Source organism: Natrix helvetica (assembly GCF_964273705.1).
Source record: "Natrix helvetica genome assembly, chromosome: 1".
NCBI classification, from domain to species: Eukaryota; Metazoa; Chordata; class Lepidosauria; order Squamata; family Natricidae; genus Natrix; species Natrix helvetica.
This window is the reverse complement of record NC_138548.1, coordinates 79,414,213-79,434,967: the sequence shown is the minus strand read 5'-3', so window position 1 is coordinate 79,434,967 and position 20,755 is coordinate 79,414,213. Positions and strand designations below refer to the sequence as shown.

The 20,755-nt window shown below is 36.8% G+C and overlaps 1 protein-coding gene across 2 annotated transcripts in view; it reads left to right on the top strand.

The window, feature by feature from the left end:
- Positions 1 to 20,755, top strand: part of CSTPP1 (centriolar satellite-associated tubulin polyglutamylase complex regulator 1) — a 135,082-nt gene that overhangs the window by 50,137 nt on the left and 64,190 nt on the right. For both annotated transcript variants that reach the window (XM_081938351.1, XM_081938352.1), the window contains exon 3: positions 8,754 to 8,884. In XM_081938351.1, coding sequence (XP_081794477.1) covers positions 8,754 to 8,884 — 131 coding nt within the window. The remainder of the gene's footprint in view (positions 1 to 8,753; positions 8,885 to 20,755) is intronic.

The window sequence follows — 20,755 nt, the reverse complement described above, 5'->3', positions numbered from 1 at the left end:
TTCCAATCCCTAGTTGATTGGGTAGATAATTGGATCCAGTACTATAGCTCTTCTTGTATCTCCTCCAGAGATATTGATGATTTTTTGGGAAGAAATTATATAAGATAATACTCCAATATATCACTAGTAAGAGATTCACAGTTGTACAACAAACAATGTTTTTGTCTTTCAAATATTCAAAATGTTTGAGAACTGTTTGGGACATTTTAAAGCTTTATATAGGGCAGATGTATATATGCTACATAGCAATACATTTTCAAAGCATTGCTCAAATAATTTATTTTTTAACTTTACACAAAATATTATATTATATTCATAAGGTCTACCCCAGGAAGGTGCCTGGTTTGGATGAGTTTCCAGTAGAAGGGTATAAAAATGTATACATACGTACATTGTTAAAGTATGTAATGAGTCCTTTATAAAATTATTCCTTAAATTATTATTGTTATGGGGCTAATGTAATAGCCACATTGAAACTAAAATTGGTCAAATTGTTTGACAACTTTGTTAAATGTAGATGTAAAAATTTTGACTGCAAATTCAGCACGTAGCTTGCAGAATTTGTTCCTTTGCTATGTTGAAAAATAAGAAAGATGGCACTACATATATTTTACTGGAGAGAGGAATTTCCCTAGACTTAATTGATGTAGGAAGTAGCTATTGAAAAGGGTCTATTCCTGGATTAGGCACCTACTGCAACTCAGCTTGGAAGGATACCTGAAGTAGCCATTTTTATATATCTTAGGTTATAAAAACAAACATAGATGAAAGTGCATTCGTTAAGATTCTGTGGTCTCAAGCCATGAAGGTGTTTTATAAGTTAAGACCAATACTTTGATTTGGGACCAGAAAACACAGGAATGTAGTGAAAATGATAAAGAACTTGTGTAATGGATTCATTTCATACCCATTACCCAGTTCCAGTTAGTATTCTTACCATTGCATTTTGTGCTAAGTGTTTTTTGTGAAACATCTACAAGTTCAATTCTCTATTTAGCACATTATGGTACTTTAAATGAGATGTTTCTGGGACATCTTATTATCTCTACAGAGCTATCTGTACTGGAGCACCAGTAAAAACTGGTGTAGGTGCTTCATACCACTGAGGCCACCTATGCCCACAATGTTAAAGGTAGTTTACAGAATCACACCCAAACCATGAATCTGATCCATTGCAGTCCTAACCAGAGCAGATTCAATTTTTGTCCTTGGTACAGATAAACAGTGCATGTCTGTCTTGTCTGGATTGAAATTCATTTTGCTGGCACTCATCCAGTTCATTACTACAGCCAAGCTCTGATTCAGCAGTTTTACCATCTCACCTGAATTTGATGAAAAACAGAGATAGAGCTAAGTGTCATCAGCATGCTGATCACATTTTAGTTTAAACTTTAGGATGATCTCATTCATCAGTTTCTAGTAGATGTTAAACAGGGAGGATAAAATAAAACATTTCATTATATATCACAGAATAATGTTTGAGCAGAAATTTCCAAGTATCACCTTATGCTGACTTTTATTCAAATTTGAACAGAACCACTTTAAAGATGTTCCACTCATACCTTACTGGGACTTTCCAAAAGGCTATAATCATAAATGGCATCTAAACCACTACAATGGTCATTTCCTTAGAGATTTTTTAATGAAGGTTTAATCTGTCAGAGATTATGTACTGGAATTCTGTGTTTGGAGGTTAGGATGGATGAACTCTAAAGTTCCTTTAACTCTTATAATTTTTATGAACTCAAAGATAATTGATATCCTATATCCTCAAAAGAAGGAAGTTGTCAGCAACTTCCTGGAATGGCAATGTTTCCAGAGTAACTACAATTTGCTTTTAAAAATTATAATCTACAGGGAACAACAAAGATGGTAAGGATTTGGGGGCTAAATCCTATGAAGAGGAATTAAAGGAACTTGGTATGTTTGTCCTAAAGAAAAGAAGGCTAAGGGGAAACACGAGAGTTGTCTTTCAATGCATGAAGAGCAGAGGGTGTGGAGTAAACAAGAACTTGCTTAGTAGCTCGTTTTCCAAGTTTGAAATAAGAAGAAATTTCCTGACTGTGAGAATTATTAAAAAGTTGAATGACCTGCCTCCTTAAAACCATAGGAGATCTACCTCAGGAGATTTTCCAAAGAGGTTGGCAGCTATTTATCTAAAATAATATAAGCATCCCCGCAGTTGGCAGACTAGAAGACTTCCAAGATCTCTGTGATTCTTCTTGGTAGGGTTGGTAGTGATCAACAAGAATAATGATTTTATGTGGACGACTTCCACATGATTTAATGATTTAATGTATTGATGATTTAATGTAAAACCAAAACTGCTAATATCTACTCAAATGTTGATGTATTTTCCTATCTTTTTTTGTAAAAGTTACGAGACTTGGGGGGACTACCTACCCCCGCATGATGTAGCTGTCAAAATTTTCTATACCCTTTCTTTACCCTTTTCCTTTAAAAAATTGTAAAAACCAATAAAATTTTTCAAAAATAAATAAATAATGATTTTATAAATTCTTTCACTTATTTTAACCTATGTGGACTGGGCTGAGGAGCATACAAAGGCTTGCTTGCTTGCTTGCTAGAGTGGTCTGTGGAGCTACATGGTGCTGGGGAGAGAAGATAGCTGGGCAAAGGAATACTTGCTGGTGCTTCCTAAAACAGGTTGGGTGGCTGAGGCTTTCCATGGTGTGGCAGATAGTCCCAGAGTTACATGGTTCTGGGCCTGCTTGCCACTGTACATGGCATCATGCAGGGTGGCCAAAAGAGTATTGATTGACAGGGAAATAGGGGAATGGGAGAAGTTGATGAACCACATAATCATAAGTGTAGGTGGGTTGCTAAGGCCCTGAATTTTGATCACCTTAACTTTAACTTAACTTTTATTTGATTTCTAAACCGTGCCCTCTCCCAGAAGGGACTCGGGGACCTGATTGAGAGGCATTAAAATGGCATAGCTTTGGGCATGGATTGTAAATCATTTTTTTCAGCACTGTCATTATTTCAAATGGTTACTGCATAAATGAGGACTATTTGAATATTAGGTTAGCGATAGTGTATGTAGAAATAAACGTTTAGGCAGAAGTGGCTCAGAAGATGAAGATCAGGAATTAATGTGCAAGAAGGATAAAGGAGTGCAATCCTGTTAAGTGCTGGACAGCTCAAGAGTAGCATTTTATGATACTCAGGTAATTATTTACTATAACTATAGATACATAGTGAAAAATTGTGTTAAAATGTCAGATAGTAACAGGCAAATGGGTGAAGATTTGCCTTTTATGAATAGAATTGTAATGACCGTTAGTAAGTCCTTCTGCATGGTACAAAATCTAAATAAGGGTCCAGGACAACTCACCTTGGCTGGCTTGTCCTTGCCAACTCAATGCAGGCCAACTCGACATGGCCAACTTGCTGCAGGACAATTCAACGCAAGATCACTGTACTCTATTCACCACTGTTTCTTTGACATTTTAATTTTTTCATCCATATATCATTTTGTCCTTTTAGCATCCTTTCTTTATTGTATGCTATTTCTTGAAGATTTCAATAAGAAGAAATATCAAAGAAATGATGGAATGCAATCATAAAAATAAAAATACTAAAGGAGGTACAAAATGAAACGTGAATACAAAAATTAGAGTAATGTTGAAGAAACAATGGCAGATAACAGTATAGTTATCCTGCATTGAATGGTCCTGCAATCAGTTGTCCTACTATGAATTGGCCAAGGTGATACTAAAGCAGTATAATAGTAAAAATAATCTTGCAATCATCAGATATGAAATGAACTTCTTTCTCTTTCTCTCTTTTTAAATGAACCACATAACACTTGGGGCTTAAATTATTTTCACACTTTTAGCAACGGATCCAAAGCTTGGTGAAATAAAATGAAATTTTTATTAACTTTGCTGGACTTTGAATTAAGCCCTTGGAGCATGGTAGTTTGATTCTGGTTGTTTCTTTATCTTGTCACCTCTGACCATGCAACAACAGATATATTCCCCTGATTTGTACAACACTGACAGCACAGTATTATTAGAATTCATAATCATCCAGCAGCACTTGCCTAAAAACAGCAAGTAGCTGCAGAGGGAAAAAAAATCAGAATCCAGCTGTATGTTTACTTAAAAACATTTACTGTATATATGACTCCAATCTAAAACACACCGGATAGTGTAGAAAATCATAATATAACATTAAAATATGGGGAAAAAACCTAGAGGGTTGTCCATAGTTTTTCACAAAGGGTAAACAGCTTCATTGCCTTGGAAATGTCAGGAAAAAAAGGAGCTACACTTATCTCTGGGCAGTATACTTTATAATGTGGGGACTACTATCAAGAAGGCTTGCTTTCTGATCCACATCCATATGCTAAAGTCATATTTGATAAAGCAGTTCCCGATGCACTGAAAAATTACTTCGGTGTATAAATACATTAATAAGCAATATTTTAATGTATTAAAAACATTTAGATTCAGAGAGCCATTTTGGTCCAGTGGTTATGATACTGACCTAGGAACCAAGAGACGGTGAGTTCAGGTCCCACCTTAGGCATGAAAGCTGGCTGGATGACTTTGAGCCATTCATTCCCTCTGTGTTTGCTGCCTATTTGTAAAAATAATAAAGTCAGTGTAGAAACAGAAAACAAAACAAAATGCAGCTTCTGGTTTACAATTCATCTTGAATCCCAGCTATCAAGGTCTCACGTAATTTCTTTTGTTCCAGAGCTGACACTGTTGCTGCCTTACTTTCTCTACAGCCTTCAGCGAGCATGGCAATTACAACTCTGATAGCTTTTACTGATGTGTGGTAAAACCTTGAAGCAGACATAGAGGGTGATTATTTAGTCAAAGAGCAAAGAATTTAAGAGAAATTTCTTTGCCTTGTAATTATGCCTAATGCTGCAAGCTTCTAGCCAATAAAGTTCAGAGACAGGAATGCCAAAAATAGTTTAAGACAGTCAAACACCAGAGACTTCCACAAAAGCCAGTCTAGCTTAAGGTCTGATCACAGGCAATGGGCAGGATGTATCTGGAACACATTCTTTATAGCCAGAATTCCTGACTATGCTTAATTAGAGAAGTGGATGCCCCTTCCTTTTGAACTGTACTGACCTTTACTGCTTTGCTCTCTTTAGCTGGCGGCATGAATTAGGACTTAACACTCTCCTGAGGTCAGGCTCTGACTCCTTGCTATTGGAATTAGTGGTCATCTGGGCTGAGTTATTCACCAATGTCTGACAGCCTCTTGAACTGTAGGATGGAGTCTGTGAGGTTTTCTTCTGTCTCCAAATCTGTGGAATCAAAGGAGTCCAGAACAGTTTCTCTAAGGCAGGGCCCTTGAGGATCAACCAACAGGAGCAGACTAGCGCCTCTCTCAGGGAAACTGGAACCTTTCCCTTTCACAATGAGGGCAATAAAGAACTCCTAGTTCCCTCCCATGCCACTTTAAGTAGATAAATGGCTGCGTCATGTTCACAAATTGTCGTGCTTACCCCCTAGAAGACTTTGTCTACTTCTTCACAATCCACAGACTTAAGAACCTTCCAAGTAGCATTCCAAGTTATTTGTATCACTTCATAGGATCTCACCCATCCAACTTCCAACTCAGAGTGGATTTTATCATTTTATTTACAAAATCGTTTAGCAAATTAGCACACCTTGAACTTGGTGATTCAAGTCCAGAAGCGATCTTTGTTATTATTGGTTTAATATTAATTCAAATCAAGAAAATGTTTGGAAAACTGCTGAGAGAAATTAACTTGTAATTAAGCAATTACTTTTAAAACAGTCTATGCTCTGAAATCCAGTGTGGTCTAGTGGTTAAGCTATCAAGCTAAAAGCCAGGAGACTGTGAATCCTAGTCCTGCCTTCGACATGAAACCTAGCTGGGCAACTTTGGACCAACCACTCTCTCTCTCAGTCCACAATGTCAGGCTTGGGCAACAATGTTATTTTTCACTCCTAAAAGTTCTCAGTTTCTTTTTCAATTGAATTGTATGGCTTATGTGTTATATGGTGAAGTGGAAATGGTGAAGTGATTTATCTTGGTCTGATTTTTTTTACATCTCAAAAACCTGGCATTTTAACAAGGGCATATACAGTAGACTTTTTATATCCACTGTCGATCCAGAAGGCTCAAATATCCAGAGCTGCTTGGTCTTGGCAGAGTTCAGCTAAAGACTGTTATTCCCCATCCAGACCTGCACAGCTTCCAAAATCTGGAGCAGGGCATCAATAGTATTGCTTAGTTTCCTAAGGGTAGAAAGGTATAGCTGGGTTTCATCAGCAGTTCACCCCATGTTGATGAATGATCTCACTCAGTGGCTTCATGATGTTAAATAGGAGCGGAGAGAGCACTTATCCCTGCAGAACCCCACATAGTAGGAATTGAGGGCAAGACTTTCATTCTCAGTCAATACTGACTGGTATTGCAGAAAGAAAGGGAACCATCATGATATTGTACTGTCCACCCTCAACCCAAGGAGCCAAGCCAGAAAGTTACCATGATCAATGCTAATGAAAGCTGCCAAGAGGTCAAGAAATGTAAGGTCAGATGTGCTACCACTATCCTGCTGCCACCATAGATCACCCAAAAGCATAAGCAATGTTGTCTCTGCCCCATGCCCAAACCTGGATCCTGACTGAAAATGGTCCAGTTGATCTGCTTCATCAAGGTCTGACTGAAGCTGCTTCATAATTACTTTGTTCACAACCTTCCCTAAAAAAGGAAGATTAGACACCAGACAAAAATTGTCCAGCATGGCCAGTGATCCAGTGATGGCCTCTTTAGGAGGGATTAACTACGGCCTCTTAAGAAGTAATGGAACAACCCTTAACCATCACTAGGATCTAATCACATGATATTCCTCCCCTCCCCCAGGTAGCCTTAAATAGGTGGGAGGGGCATGGATTTAAGAAACAGATGACTGAGCTGACAGTCATTAGGACCGTGTCCACTTCAACAAGTCCAACAAGATCAAACCATTCCTGGATAATAGTGTCTCCTGGGCACCTCCCCTGAATCTGAATCTAAGCTGGAGTCCAGTTTAGAATGAATCTAATAGATTTTGTCCAACAGACGCCGTGCAAATTCTTCTGCATGGCCTTTCAAGTGAATCTCTAAGTCAGGGGTCCTCAAACTATGGCCCGGGCCGGGGGCCAGATACGGCCCGCCGAAGCCATTAATCTGGCCCATGGGAGACCACGAGGCTGCCCTGCCCACATCACCCCGCTTACCTGCCGGCCCCCACCCGCTTCTGGAGGCCAGGGTGGCCAAAAACGGGCCCATTTTTTCCTTCCCAGCCTCCAGAAGGAGAGAGGGGGGGGGAAACAGAAGTTCCTCATACACACCCCAGGGCAGCCACATCCCTTCACTAATCTGATTTCCACCCCCAGGAACAAAACAAATTAAAGTTTGTGTGTATTGTTTGGACTGCTAAATTGGCCATGACCACCTGGTCACATGATCACCTAGCCACGGCCACCCAGTGACATGACCACCTAGCCATGCCCACCCAGCTGGCCCCCCAACAGTCTGAGGGACCGTGAATTGGCCTCCTGTTTAAAAAGTTTGAGGACCCTGCTCTAAGTTCTTATCCAGCAGGGCTTGTGTCACTTTAAAAGTGTCACATTTAAAATTCAGATTGTGGTTTGTGTGTATGTCTTTGTTGGGCTTAGAATCAAAATGACCAGATTTTGATCATGGCAAGAAATTATTTCTATAGTCTCCTAACTTTGGGGGTTAGGTGGTTTAGATTATATTCTCCACCATGAATTTAAACGGATTTTAAGATCCTTAACAGTGCTATTGAGCAAATGATTGCTGAACTCAGAGATAAAATTTTTTCAAAAAGCTCAAAAACTTGCAACAAGCATAATAGGGATTTTAACACTTTATGCTTGTTAATTAATAAGGTACTTCTAATATGTCTCACATTATCCTGTATTTGTATAAGCAAATAGTTTTTCATTCTCTCCCTCCACCATGTCTCATTCACCTTTGATCCTACATCATGCTAGCCATTCTATTTAACCTTTCATTAGAAGGCAGAAAACAGGCTTATTCAGATGGGTTTTTAGTTTACAGGAAAATATTTTGCTGAATTGATCGATTTGTTTGGTGTGTTACTTGTATATTTCTATTTTGTTTTTAGATTTTTTCCCCTAATGCAATAAGTGGAAAGGCAATATTCATATTTGTACAGAAATATATATTTGATGTTTATTTTGGCATTTGAAAACAACTCTGGGTCCTTGCTATCTTTTCTTATCTCAGAAACTTTCTCGTGTGATAAAAGATATTTCAATTAACAGCTCATTATCTTAATAGTAAATATACCAGGTTTAAGCCAAACATGCAGCATTTCTGTTGAGCAAAATGATAAGTGTCTACTTAACATTTCTTGGAATCTACAACTTGTATTTTATATAAGTTAATCACCCTGTAACTAGAAATAGTAGTTTCAGAAATGGCTGTTCCTTATCCAGTCTGTCTTGTAAAGGGATAATATTTCCTAATTAATATTTTGTTTCTTGACTATATGTAATCTCTATGACAACTTTATCTGAATCTGGAAGATCTCCAGTTTGTTGATATATAAGCAGCTGAATGTTAACAGCAATTTAGTATTGAGATTTATTTATTTTTATAAGCATAGATCTGTAGATAGCATATGTGTTTTCCAGAGTGTGTGATATCTTACTGTCTTTCCTAGTGCCTAACCGTAATTTAATTTTTTTTCTTTATAGCTTTACTAGTGTGCGTCAAGGAACTCATATTTTGTTCCGAGAGTTCAACTTTGTCCAAGCTACACCCCATAATAGAACATCCTTTCTAAGGACTTTTTGGCGATGCTTCAGGACAGTGGGGAAAAATGGAGGTGAGCCTTTAAAAATTTATCTCAATTTGAAGCCAAAAGTGTGATAATTTTTTGTCTACAATTTTTGAATCAGTAACAAAATCTGCCAAGTTTTGCATTGGTTTTAAATATCCTTTATATTCTTTTTCTAGATTGTGTTTTTTCTGTGAGCTTGTACAGGCTACAATTAACATACAAAAGAGTTCAGTAATAGAATTTTTAAAGACATATTTACAGAATAAATCTTGTCTCATACTAGGAAAAATTAAATTTATGTATTAGGTCTGGTTGGATTACATAAATTAAAACCAGTTTGAGAATATGTTAGGGAGTTCAATGACCATTCCAGTATCGAGTCCCTCCCAAGCACCTGGGACAGGCAGATGCTGTTTGATGTTATTAAAGGTATTGTCACAGGATGTAAATTCCAAATAAAGCTTTTAAATAAAACATTCTTACTGAGAATCATGGAGGGCTACATGATGTCATGTGTTGCTGTGCTGCCTCCAGGATCAGCCGCCTATAATCTGTGTAGATTCTGTGTAGAGTACAATGAAATCATACAGTTATCAAGGCATTTTGGAGTGAAACATAAATGTGAGTGCGCGCCAGGGGTGGGTCCCTGCCAGTTCTAACCTCTTCTATAGAAGAGGTTCTGCAAATCTACCATGCCGTTTAGAACCGGTTTCAGCTCCCTCCCCCCCATCCGCACCACGCTTGCCCCGCCCACCGCTCACTGATTGGCTGGCTCACCAATCGCCCCACCCGCCTCTAAGAGTACTACCTAAAGCTTAAAGTCTTAAAACTGTGAAGTCTGAACATCCCTGGGAGTTTTTTCCCTAAAGGGTTAGGGGTGCAAGGGTCTTGTAACTTGACAGCTTTAAGACTTGCACACTTCAATGCCAGAGTTCCTGAGCCAACATGACTGGAGGAGGAATTCTGGGAGTTGAAATCCACAAGTCTTAAAGCTGTCAAGTTTCAACACCCCTGGTTTTTTTTTCTAAAGGATTAGGGGTGCAAGGGCCTTGTAACTTGACAGCTTTAAGACTTGCGTGCTTCAAATGCCAGAGTTTCTGAGCCAACATTTTGGTTGCTAAGCAAGAGCGTTGTTAAGTGAGTTCCACCACATTTTACAAGTTGGTCACGCCCATCCAGTCACATGATTGCCAAGCCACTCCCACTCAGCCACATGGCCAGCAAGCCACTCCCACCCAGTCACATGGCTGGCAAGCCACTCCCACAAAGCAGGCCACACCTACAGAAGAGGTTCTAAAAAAATTTGAAACCCACCACTGGCGTGCGCTCACATTTGCAAACCAGTAGGGAAGGTAAGTGAATCCCACCGCTGATACACAGGAGTATATACATAGGAGTATATATCGTGATAAAGGCCATCCAACTGCCCAGCTGAAGCAAGCAAACATCTGTATTAGGAAGCTGTGATATAAAAATTGCTGGAGCTAGATCATACCAGTGACAATGGCAAAGACATCATTTCATACTGCATAGGAGAAGGCAATGGTAAGCCCCCTCTTTTTTTTTAATGAGTATCTTACAAGAAAATCATATGGAGAGGAAACTATAAAATGGTTGATTGCACAGTGCCATGTGATGGGCCTCTCAGGTTGAATAGCGCTCAACATTTTACTGAGAATAGATGAAAATATTTTGATGTTTATGATGTTGCTAGATTAAAGCCCTCAGGATGTCTAGGTGGTGGTGTTGCATTGCAGGAAAAAAAAATCCAAAGCTGCAAAGACTGAATTACAGAAGGAACAGCACAAGATGCATGAACATGGAAAAGCTCGTCACAGTAAAAATGAAACAAAGCAATAACACTGACTTACTAGGCATCAGTGAATTGAGATGGACTGAGTTCAGACATTTTCAATCAGAAGATCACAAAGTTTACTACTCAGGACATGAAAAATAAGGAAGTGAATTGTTTCCAATTTGGCAGGCTAGTGCAAGTAGTATAATTTACTATAGTGCAGTCAATGTATGAATAATATTAATTAGACTTTAAAACTTTTAATATGACAATTAATCAAGTTTATGCCCTATCCACTCATGCAGAAAAAGAGGTGGTTGGTGGTTTTTATGGTTAAGTTCAATTTCAAATTGATGCAAGAAAGATGTAATTGTCATAATTGGAAATATGGAGGAAAATGTAGTTGGACTGCATGATCTAGGAAAGCAAAATGAAGCAGGGGATTGACTTATCAGTTTCTGTTCCTCCAATGATATCTTCACCCTAATACAATCTTTGAATAATTTAAAATAACACATACTGTATATGTGGACATTACTAAAATAAATTGACTATATTATTGGTAGAGGAATGTGGAAGAGTTCAGTTTTAAAGACATGGAACAGATCACAAAATGCTCGTGTGCAAGTTTCCAGTTGAGTTAAAGCAGAAGAAGAAAGCCAACTAATTTCACATTCCTTGATCTTGTGGCTGTACACACCATTTTCGCAGATAACATTAGAGAATTTATAGAAGTGAGAATCACACAGGTGTTTCTTACTCACACAAATGACAGACTCAAATTATAATGCTTTAGACACATTGTGCAAAGATTCCTGCTAAAGATTTTCCAATATTATAATACTGGGAAAAGTGGAAAAGAAAAGGGAAGTCAGGACAACCAGCAGTAACGTAGATAGATTCAGATACTGTGGTGAAGTGTGAAACCTTAATGGGTTTAGAACTTTAGATCATCATGGAGAAAATCAATGTGGTTACTAAGAGTCAAAACCAGTTTGGTAACACATAATCACACTATCATATCTTGAATATCATGATTATGAGAATTTTGCTTGAAAGTGTAAAAATGGGATAATAAAATTTCAACAGTATATAAAAAGTTTCATTTTCTGTATAGAATATTTTCCATTTTAGTAACCGATACAATTGTGTGTGCTTTTTCTATTAGAAAAGTTGACAGAGGCTTTAATTAATAAAATATTCATCAAATCAGTGACACCTTTTGTAATGAGAACACACTATTTTTCTGAAGGAAGGATAACTCTGAATTTAAATTGGTCTCTCCAAAATATAAAAGGAAGGAAGGAACGTGCAGAAACGCAAATAAGCATGCACATATGCACACAGACATACACAGATGGACAAGTGAGGGACAGAGAGATCTGGTGAATCCCTTTCTTTCCTACTTTGGATGTCTACTTCGCTTAACTCAGTCCTGAAATTTTCATTCCCTTTCAAAATATTTGGCACACTTCTATATACAGTATATACAGTATATACAGTATATATGTGTATATATCTGTCAGAAGTCATACTACCCAAAAGAAAAAAGGGCAGAATCAGAACTGCGGTATATTTATGTCAACTAGTAAGTAATATAAATTGCCTGTAATTTAGGATAGCCCTTAATAAAATTGATTTCTTATCTGCAAATAGAAAACACTCTCTTTCATGCTTTCATGCTAAAACTTGTAACTGGACACACATTTCTCTTCTTCCTTCCAGCAGAAACCACAAAAAGGAAGTGGGAATGAGGATGGAGATGGAGATGAGAGAAAGAAAAATAATAAATAAATAAAGGGATAATTGGAAAGTAAAGGATGATAGAGAAACCCTGTTTAATCATTGTAGCAGCTCTCAAACAACAGCTGCATTTTTAAAGGCAGCCATTATTTTAGCAGCGATATCTGCAGTGTTTGTATCCTCACCCATTTGCTTTTTTAAAAAAGCAGTTTCTATTATCAGCAAATGAAATACCCCTTTCCAGCCCAGGAAATTCCCCAGATGGGGAAATAAGTTCATTTTTCTGTTAAGAAAATGTGCTAAATTAAGAACACCAAGCTAGCACATTGTGTACATATTTGAAAATACCAGTATTTTGATTTTCACAGGAATATATGGAACATTAATATTTCCCTCATGGACATGCAGTAATAGGGTTTAGTTACTTGAAAAGGAACATTAATGGAATTGTTTAGATGTTTAAACCAAAATATCTTAGAATGATACAACATCTACCTCAAGTTCTTGTTTCCAAGTATTGGGTAATGCTTGGAAACACTCCTAAGGGAAAGTTCCAAGACAGTTTCAAGATTGATAAGGTAGAATAAAATGAATATTAATTCTGATAATTATGTGATTTAAAGGAAAACCGAATAGTCTTTTAGAATTTGCACAAACAACTATAGCTGTGGTTACACACTTCCTGAAAGATAAAAAGCAGATTTTAGGAATTTCCTGGATTCATCCTTAACTGTAGGAGTTCATTGAGCAGAGTGATTTTTAACCATTTTACCAGTTGGCAGCAGTATCAAAGAAATTGTACTATATCGCAGTGATTTACTCACTACCTGGTTGCATTTAGCATGGATTATTACAGTGCACTTTATATCCAGCTGCTTTTAAAAACAGTTCAGAAACTTTTAACTAGTGCAGAATGTTAGCATGGTTGTGTGTGCTACAATCTAGTTATGATATTCAAGATTCATATTTACCTCTAATCAGCTGTCTTGCCGTAGTGTTTTTGGTCTGATTTAAAAAGGTGGTATAAAGTACAATCGGGTCTTAAAAGAGTTTGGAATGAAGCTTTCGAAATAGCACACCCACACTCAGGGGTGGGTTTCTGCCAGTTCTAACCTCTTCTATAGAAGAGGTTCCACAAATCTACAGTGCCGTTTAGAACCGGTTCCAACTCCGGCCCCCCGCCCGTCCGCACATCATCAAGATGAAGAGCGAGAGGAGGAATTCTGGGAGTTGAAGTCCACAAGTCTTAAAGCTGTCAAGTTTCAACACCCCTGGGGTTTTTTTTCTAAAGGGTTAGGGGTGCAGGGGTCTTGTAACTTGACAGCTTTAAGACTTGCACACACCAATGCCAGAGTTCCTGAGCCAACATTTTGGTTGCTAAGCAAGAGCGTTGTTAAGTGAGTTTCACCACATTTTACAAGTTGGCCATGCCCACCCGGTCACATGGCCAGCAAGCCATTTCTACCCAATCACATGGCCGGCAAACCACTCCCACAAAGCAGGCCACACCTACAGAAGAGGTTCTAAAACTTTTTGAAACCCACCACTGCCCACACTTGAAAATAATATCCAAAGTCCTCTTTTTTTTTAATCTTGATCAGTCAGCTGACAAGTAGAGTTCTTTCATTGATTACACAACATTTAATGGCACTCATTTTCAGCTGGGATACATTAGGCCTCCTCTTTGCATTTTTTCCAAAACATCCTAAAAGAAATACTTACTTAAGATTTTATAAGAGTGCTTGACGGACAAATTTTTAGTATGTGATTATTCTATATAGTTGTTTTATGAGTTAGTTAAGTGCCTTGAAAGAGATCCCAAGCATCTTTAATAAATATCTACATACTGGTAGATGAAAACTAAGAACGGAACACCCATAAATGCACCAGTTATTTAAAATCACCAAAGTAGACATTTTCAAGACCTTCTCTGTTAGCGACTACTACTTGGTAAATGGCTCTTCGTGTACCATATGTGCAGAAAAAATCAAGTCTACAGACTCTATTCTTCAGGCTATTAGTGAAGTAAATTAGCCTAATATACAGTGAAGAGAATTTTTGGTAGTCACTATTTGACTTGTAGAACATCCAGTATGTTAAGGCAAAGCCTTATAACAATTCATGGAAAAAGTGTTTTTATGATTTCTAGACATCAGAAAGCAAACTCAGTATTTTGGAGAAACCATTGAGTAGTGTATGTAATGTACAGGGGTATCTCTAGCAAGCTAGAGATTTTATAAAAATGGTAAAATGTGGATTGTGATATTACTCCTTATGTGCTTCCATGCATTATTGCAACATTAGTACATAAGGTGCAGAGTTTGTTTTAGAACATTCAATTCATCATTTGCTGTCCTTGCTGAAATTCATAGTAGTGACATAAAAGAGAATGTGTTACATATGTCCCATCTGCTAAGGGTCCTGTCTGCTAAGAGGTTACATCTGACAGGACACAAGAGTCTAATGTTTTTTGCTATGGCACCCTCCCACTCCTCTTTGCCGACTTTCTGGAACTCCCTTAAAACCTGGGTGTGTCAACAGGCCTGGCAGTTGAGTAAAGTATTATTAAAAGTGAATTTTAATGTATGTATGTTAAGATGAAGTTAAAAAAGAGTAAAGTTTTTAAAAAGATGTTAGAACTTAATTGATTTTAGAAAAGTTTTCAAACAAAAGTTTAATGTTTTAAAATTTAGAAAAAGTATTATTTTTCCTTTAGGGTTAAAAAATTTGAAAGACTATACTGAATTTTATTAATATGAATTATAATCATCTATAAATATTAATAGGGAAACAGAAGTATATATTATTTCCCACAGCAAGGAAATGCAGAGATTCTTAAATTGATTCTTTTATCCAAAGAAGAGAATATATTTAAATTTGTTTCTGTTTGGAAATTGCTTCTGGACTGTGTGCTTATGATGAAAAAAAAAATGAAATTTTGACTTTGTTTTTGTTGATTAGGCAGGTTTGTTGTTATACCACTGTATACAAGTAAAAGGTTGAGGTTGTGATCTTTTACTGAGCCAAAAAACGCTTGGGATGGTGATATGATTAAGCGGCTCCATTGTTCATAAACGGAGACTCTTAGACTTTGCAAAATAATATTAATGTGTGTACATTTATGGTTTTTTAAAAATGGGTTTTTATACACCAACAAATGGTGGCCATGTAAGATAGATAGGCAGGCAGTCAGGTAGGCAGGGGCATTGCAGGAATTTTAAAGTACTCCACAGGTACTGATAATTTAACAATATTTTAGGCTTTGTTTCCTGAAATTTTTGTGTTGCTGGTTAATGTAGAATTTGAAGTACAGGTACTGAAGCAGGGGAATATTAAAGGAGGCATCAATTTAGTTTAGTTTAGTTTAGTTTAGTTTAGTTTAGTTTAGTTTAGTTTAGTTTAGTTTAGTTTATTGTCATTCCACATGGTACAACGAAATTAAGTGCCGTCTTCAGTGTACATTATAACTATAAAAATAAAAGCACAAACATACATCGTTTACTTTCTATATAATTGAAATTGAAAACCCGATATTGCACTATACCATAGAATTCAATATGGTTACTGCCCTGGGATAGAAGCTGTTTTTCAGGCATAATAATGTTTATTAAAATTATCCCCATTTGTTTCTTAAAGCTGCAGGGTTTCTCCCCAATCTGCTGCAGCAGTGACCATTTCCAACATTCACCTCACAAAAGGGTTGCTCTCATTGGGCAAGTTTTATAGTTTTGCAACCACTCTATTCCTCTCCATTTCCAGAGTTGCTTAGTTTAGGCATCTGCAAAGGAAGGTTACATATTAATGAGAATTAAGTGTCGGGCAGGCATTGGTGCCACCTATGACAAAAAGAAGGAAGTAATTATCTAATTGGTGTTAAAGCAGGAACGTTGTTGTTTCACAACGTGCAAGACCCAAGTAGTCCCTTTTCCAGGTCAAAATTACAGGATAGCGCTTCAACTTCAGTTTCATGTGTTTCCTACATAAGAAAATTGCACAACTGATTTTCATCAGGCAGGCAAGGCTCCAACACTGGCAGAAAAAGGATTCAAGGACTTAACATCGACTGCCCTGATTTAAGGAGTTTAATATGAAGTGAAGTTTAATATGAAGCTTATTCTACAGTTATAATAACTACCATGTTTGGTGGTTCTGTATCTTAAAATACAGCTTGATAATATTTTTCTCTTCCTGTACAAATCAAATTTCCAAGATGGTTTTTTTAACAGTATTCAAAATTCTATAAACTATATCAAAAATGGCATAGTTAAAATAGCATTTGATAAATATAATAAATCACTAATTAATAAATGCTGGTCATGCTATACATCATGCCACCACAAATATTTACTATTTAAAAAAACTACCTACGTCCCTTAATTGATACCATGTTTCCCTGAAAATAAGACAGGGTCTTATTTTCTTTTGACACCCCCCCCCCCAATAAGCGCTTGGCTTTATTTTCGGGGAGGCATTATTTTTGAGGTGCAGGAGGCACCAGGTGTGGTCACCTCATGGCTGCTGCTGTGTTGCAATATTTTCAGGGATGCCTTATTTTGGGGGGAGGGCTTATTTTAGCGCATGCGCTCAAAAATCCGATTGAGCTTATTATCTGGGGAGATCTTATTTTCGGGGAAACAGGGTAGTAATAATGATGCCTGAAAGATTTCTGTGGAAGGGTACTGTATAAGAACAGGTTCTTTCCCCCCCTCCCCCCCCAAAATCACCGATTTCTGCAGATGAAGTATTCTGAGAAGAATGTCAGTAACTGGACAGATGAAAGCTTCATATAGAATTAATTCTATGTCTTTAATTTGAATGTTTTAGAGCTAACTATAAAGTAATAAATCCAAACTACTAGACAGAAAATATATGCATAACTAACCTATCTTCTACTCCTTCCTTACCACTTCACCCCAATTTAAATCTTATAGTGGTCTAGCTAGCCACTCTTTGCATCCAATGAAGTGAACTTCAAAAATGCTTATAGCAGAGATGTCAAACTCAAAGCCCGTGGGCCGGCTTTGGGCCACGGGGTGCTTAAATCTGGTCCACTGGGCCAGCCTGGAAATATCAGTGCCGCTGCCGGCCAAAATGGAGAGGAATTACAATGCTGATCTGGCTATAGAAGAAATCCAGTTTGACACCCTTTCTTATAGCATTTAGCTATTAGTTTTAAATGTTGGTGTTTGGAAAAGGTAGTAATAGACTCTCATAATTTTTGCCTTCATAAGCTTTATAGAAATGTGAGCATAATAGAATAGGTAGTTTGGCAACTTCTGATTTTAAAGACAAGATACATATTTTTTTTAATAATAATTTTTATTGTTTTTGTCTTTTCATCACATATTACAATCTTTATATCAACAGTTTGTACAATGTTACATCGTCGTATCTATCTATGTTTTCCTCTCTTTACCATATATTACGTCATTATGTCATCTTATCTATACATTTTTATGATATTTTACATATTACCTACTTTTATATACAGTTCTATATTTATTTATGTATATTGTTTTCGGCTTAATTATTTTTCTTATTTTCCAACCATTCATACCACTTATTCCAAATTTCGTAGTATTCCGATTCTTCTTTATCCTTTAATTTTAGGGTTAATTTGTCCATCTCTGCACAATCCAAGGTTTTTTTTATCACTAATTCGTCCAGCGGTACATTATTTTGCTTCCAGCATTGGGCAAAAGCTATTCTAGCTGTGGTTAATATATGTGCTAGTAGATATTTAATTTTTTTTGTATAGTTCCCTTTGGTTATTCCTAGTAAGAAGGTTTCGGGTTTATACTTTATTTGTTCCCCCGTAATTTCTTGTGCCCACTTCCAAATTCTTTTCCAATATTTTTGCGATTCCCGACAAGATACATATTTAATTATGTCACGTTTTCATCTTTGGTAGAGATGGCAGTAAAAGAAAATAGCCTTGAGCGAAGTTTCAGATTTCATGCAGAACTTTTATGTTTTTTAATGGTGTTTTATGGCAGCACCAAGTCTTATACAGGAAATAGGGGATTCCACTCCAGTGGAAGGATTGAATCAGCACTTCAGCCAACATGCCAGATGCTTTTTTTTATACAGAACACACTATTTGTTGTTTGATCTCGAGATAAACATGCTGTGACCCAGAAAATGTACATTCTTTGCTGAAACCTTTCTTGGCTAAATACAACATACACATAAATGTTGAAAGTTACAGACAAATGCATGAATAAACAGATTCTTCCTGTTGTCTGAAAATGATTTTAAATATGATTTAACCGAATATTTGTTAGCTTTGATGATTTGTTTGTAAAGAGGAAATGTAAAGCTTCTGCTTTCATTACCCCCTTTTAGTTTCTTCTTCTTAACTTCCTGTTGGTTCAGCGGTACATCAGTGCAGCCTGCTCCAACAGCTGTTTTTACTTTACATCCTAAAAATCATCTCTTACTACTACATTTTGTGTTGGCTTGGCAACTTCTAGCTTTCTTGTAACATGCCTGAGTAAGTTGGTTTAGAGTCAAAATTATAATCATTAGGTATAAAAAAAAAGTGTAGAATGAACTGAGATTTACTTTTTTAATAGCATGCTAATGTTATTAACAACTGTTTCAGAAATTCTAAGAAGAGAATTGGGTAGATCTGTATTATGGATAAGAAAAAGCCATTATTTAAGCATCAGTAAAAAAGAAGAATTGCCTCAAAACATTAATTAAAATGCATATATTTTAATTTGAATAGACCTGCAAATTGAGAAAGAGATGCTGAAATTCAAATAGAAACATGCTACACTTCAATGTGTTGGGAAAGACTATGACCAGATGGTCTGTGTGACACTCAGTTTGCTCTTCAAATGCTAATTACTGAGGGGCAACTTCATAGACTCTCTCTTTGCTTTGGTTTTTATCTTTTAATTGAACTTATGTGGAGAGCCCTTTGAACAGAAGTCTGTCCCTCTGAAATAGAACAGTTATACTGCATTGCAAAAAGCAGATATTGATCCTCCCGTTTTAAACTTAACTGTTCGTACTTTTAATCCCCTGATTAAAAAACTTTACATGAGAATTCCCTTCCTCCCAAAATTGAAATATAATGGTTAAACATTTTAGTCTCCTTATGCTTTCCTTTCAGTTGACCTTTGGAATCTAGTTGACCTGCTCTTTGGAATGTATTGTCTGTTCCCCAGAACAGTTTAATTAAATTGTGTTTCCTAAGTATAAACAGCCCTTCAAGGATCTCCTGTGGAGTTTTGTGAGTTAAGCACGTGCTTCTCCTAACTCCTGTGGTTTACAAGACATGGTGACTCTCTGGTTTTAATTACTGTATTTTTCTTTGAGTGCTGTTCTGCCAGTCCAATTAAATACATTTTGATTGGGAACTCTTTTCCTCACAAAAGAGGAGATGTATGCATGCATGTATGTATATGTATGTATATGTGTGTACCTGTATGTCTATATGTATGTATGTATATTTTTATTGTACGCCGCCCCGAGTCCCTTGCGGAGAGGGAGCGGCTAACAAATTAAAAATTTGAATTTGAATTTGAGATAGTCTCAAAAAGACAAATACATATTGATGCTTGGAATGACTCTTTGCTTCTGAGTCCTTCAAAGTCACAATCTATTCAGAATTAATTACAGTTATGTGACACTGATTTTATTAGTGTTGGGAGAAGATTATTCTTAAATCTTCTTTGAAATAATAGGGATTAACATGTTTTGATTGAATTGAGACCATCATCTTAATTCAAGGCAGGAGTTGTGATTTTAATTTCATGAATCCCTATGTTTAACACAATTTATATTACTCCCCCAGCAACACCAGAGACAGCTGAGGTGGAATTAAAGACTTCCCTCTAGTAACAGGCCTTGAGCTTTTTGTTAGATTAAAAAAGAAAAAGACAGTAATACGTTTATATTTAGAGAAAGTTTATAGAGTAATTGGGACAGGTCTTGTAAAACCCAGATTGTGAACCTTTGTCTGCTATAAAGCTCTAAATATTTAACATAGCAACTATAGTTGAGCAGCTTTTGAAGATACTGCTGTCTCTCAATTACACTACAATAGGTGCACTACTCTTGTGAAAATGACCTATTATGTAAATACTCCTCTTGTCATTCTATCTGGTCTACCATTACCGCCAACTCTCTTATACTTCCAAACTAGCTCTATTGAAATTGCTTGATGAATTCAGTTTAATCTAGTTTGCAGAGTTGATCTGTTTCTAAAACATTTCTGTGAACTCCTGGAATGCTGGATACAAATGTAATATACAATAATTGTGGTGGATGGACTTAGTTACAGTAATGATGGATGCACTGTTGGAAGACCTGAAGGCCAGGCTAGAGATAGATTGTCATGGAGAAAGTCATCTGTGTGATTGCTAATA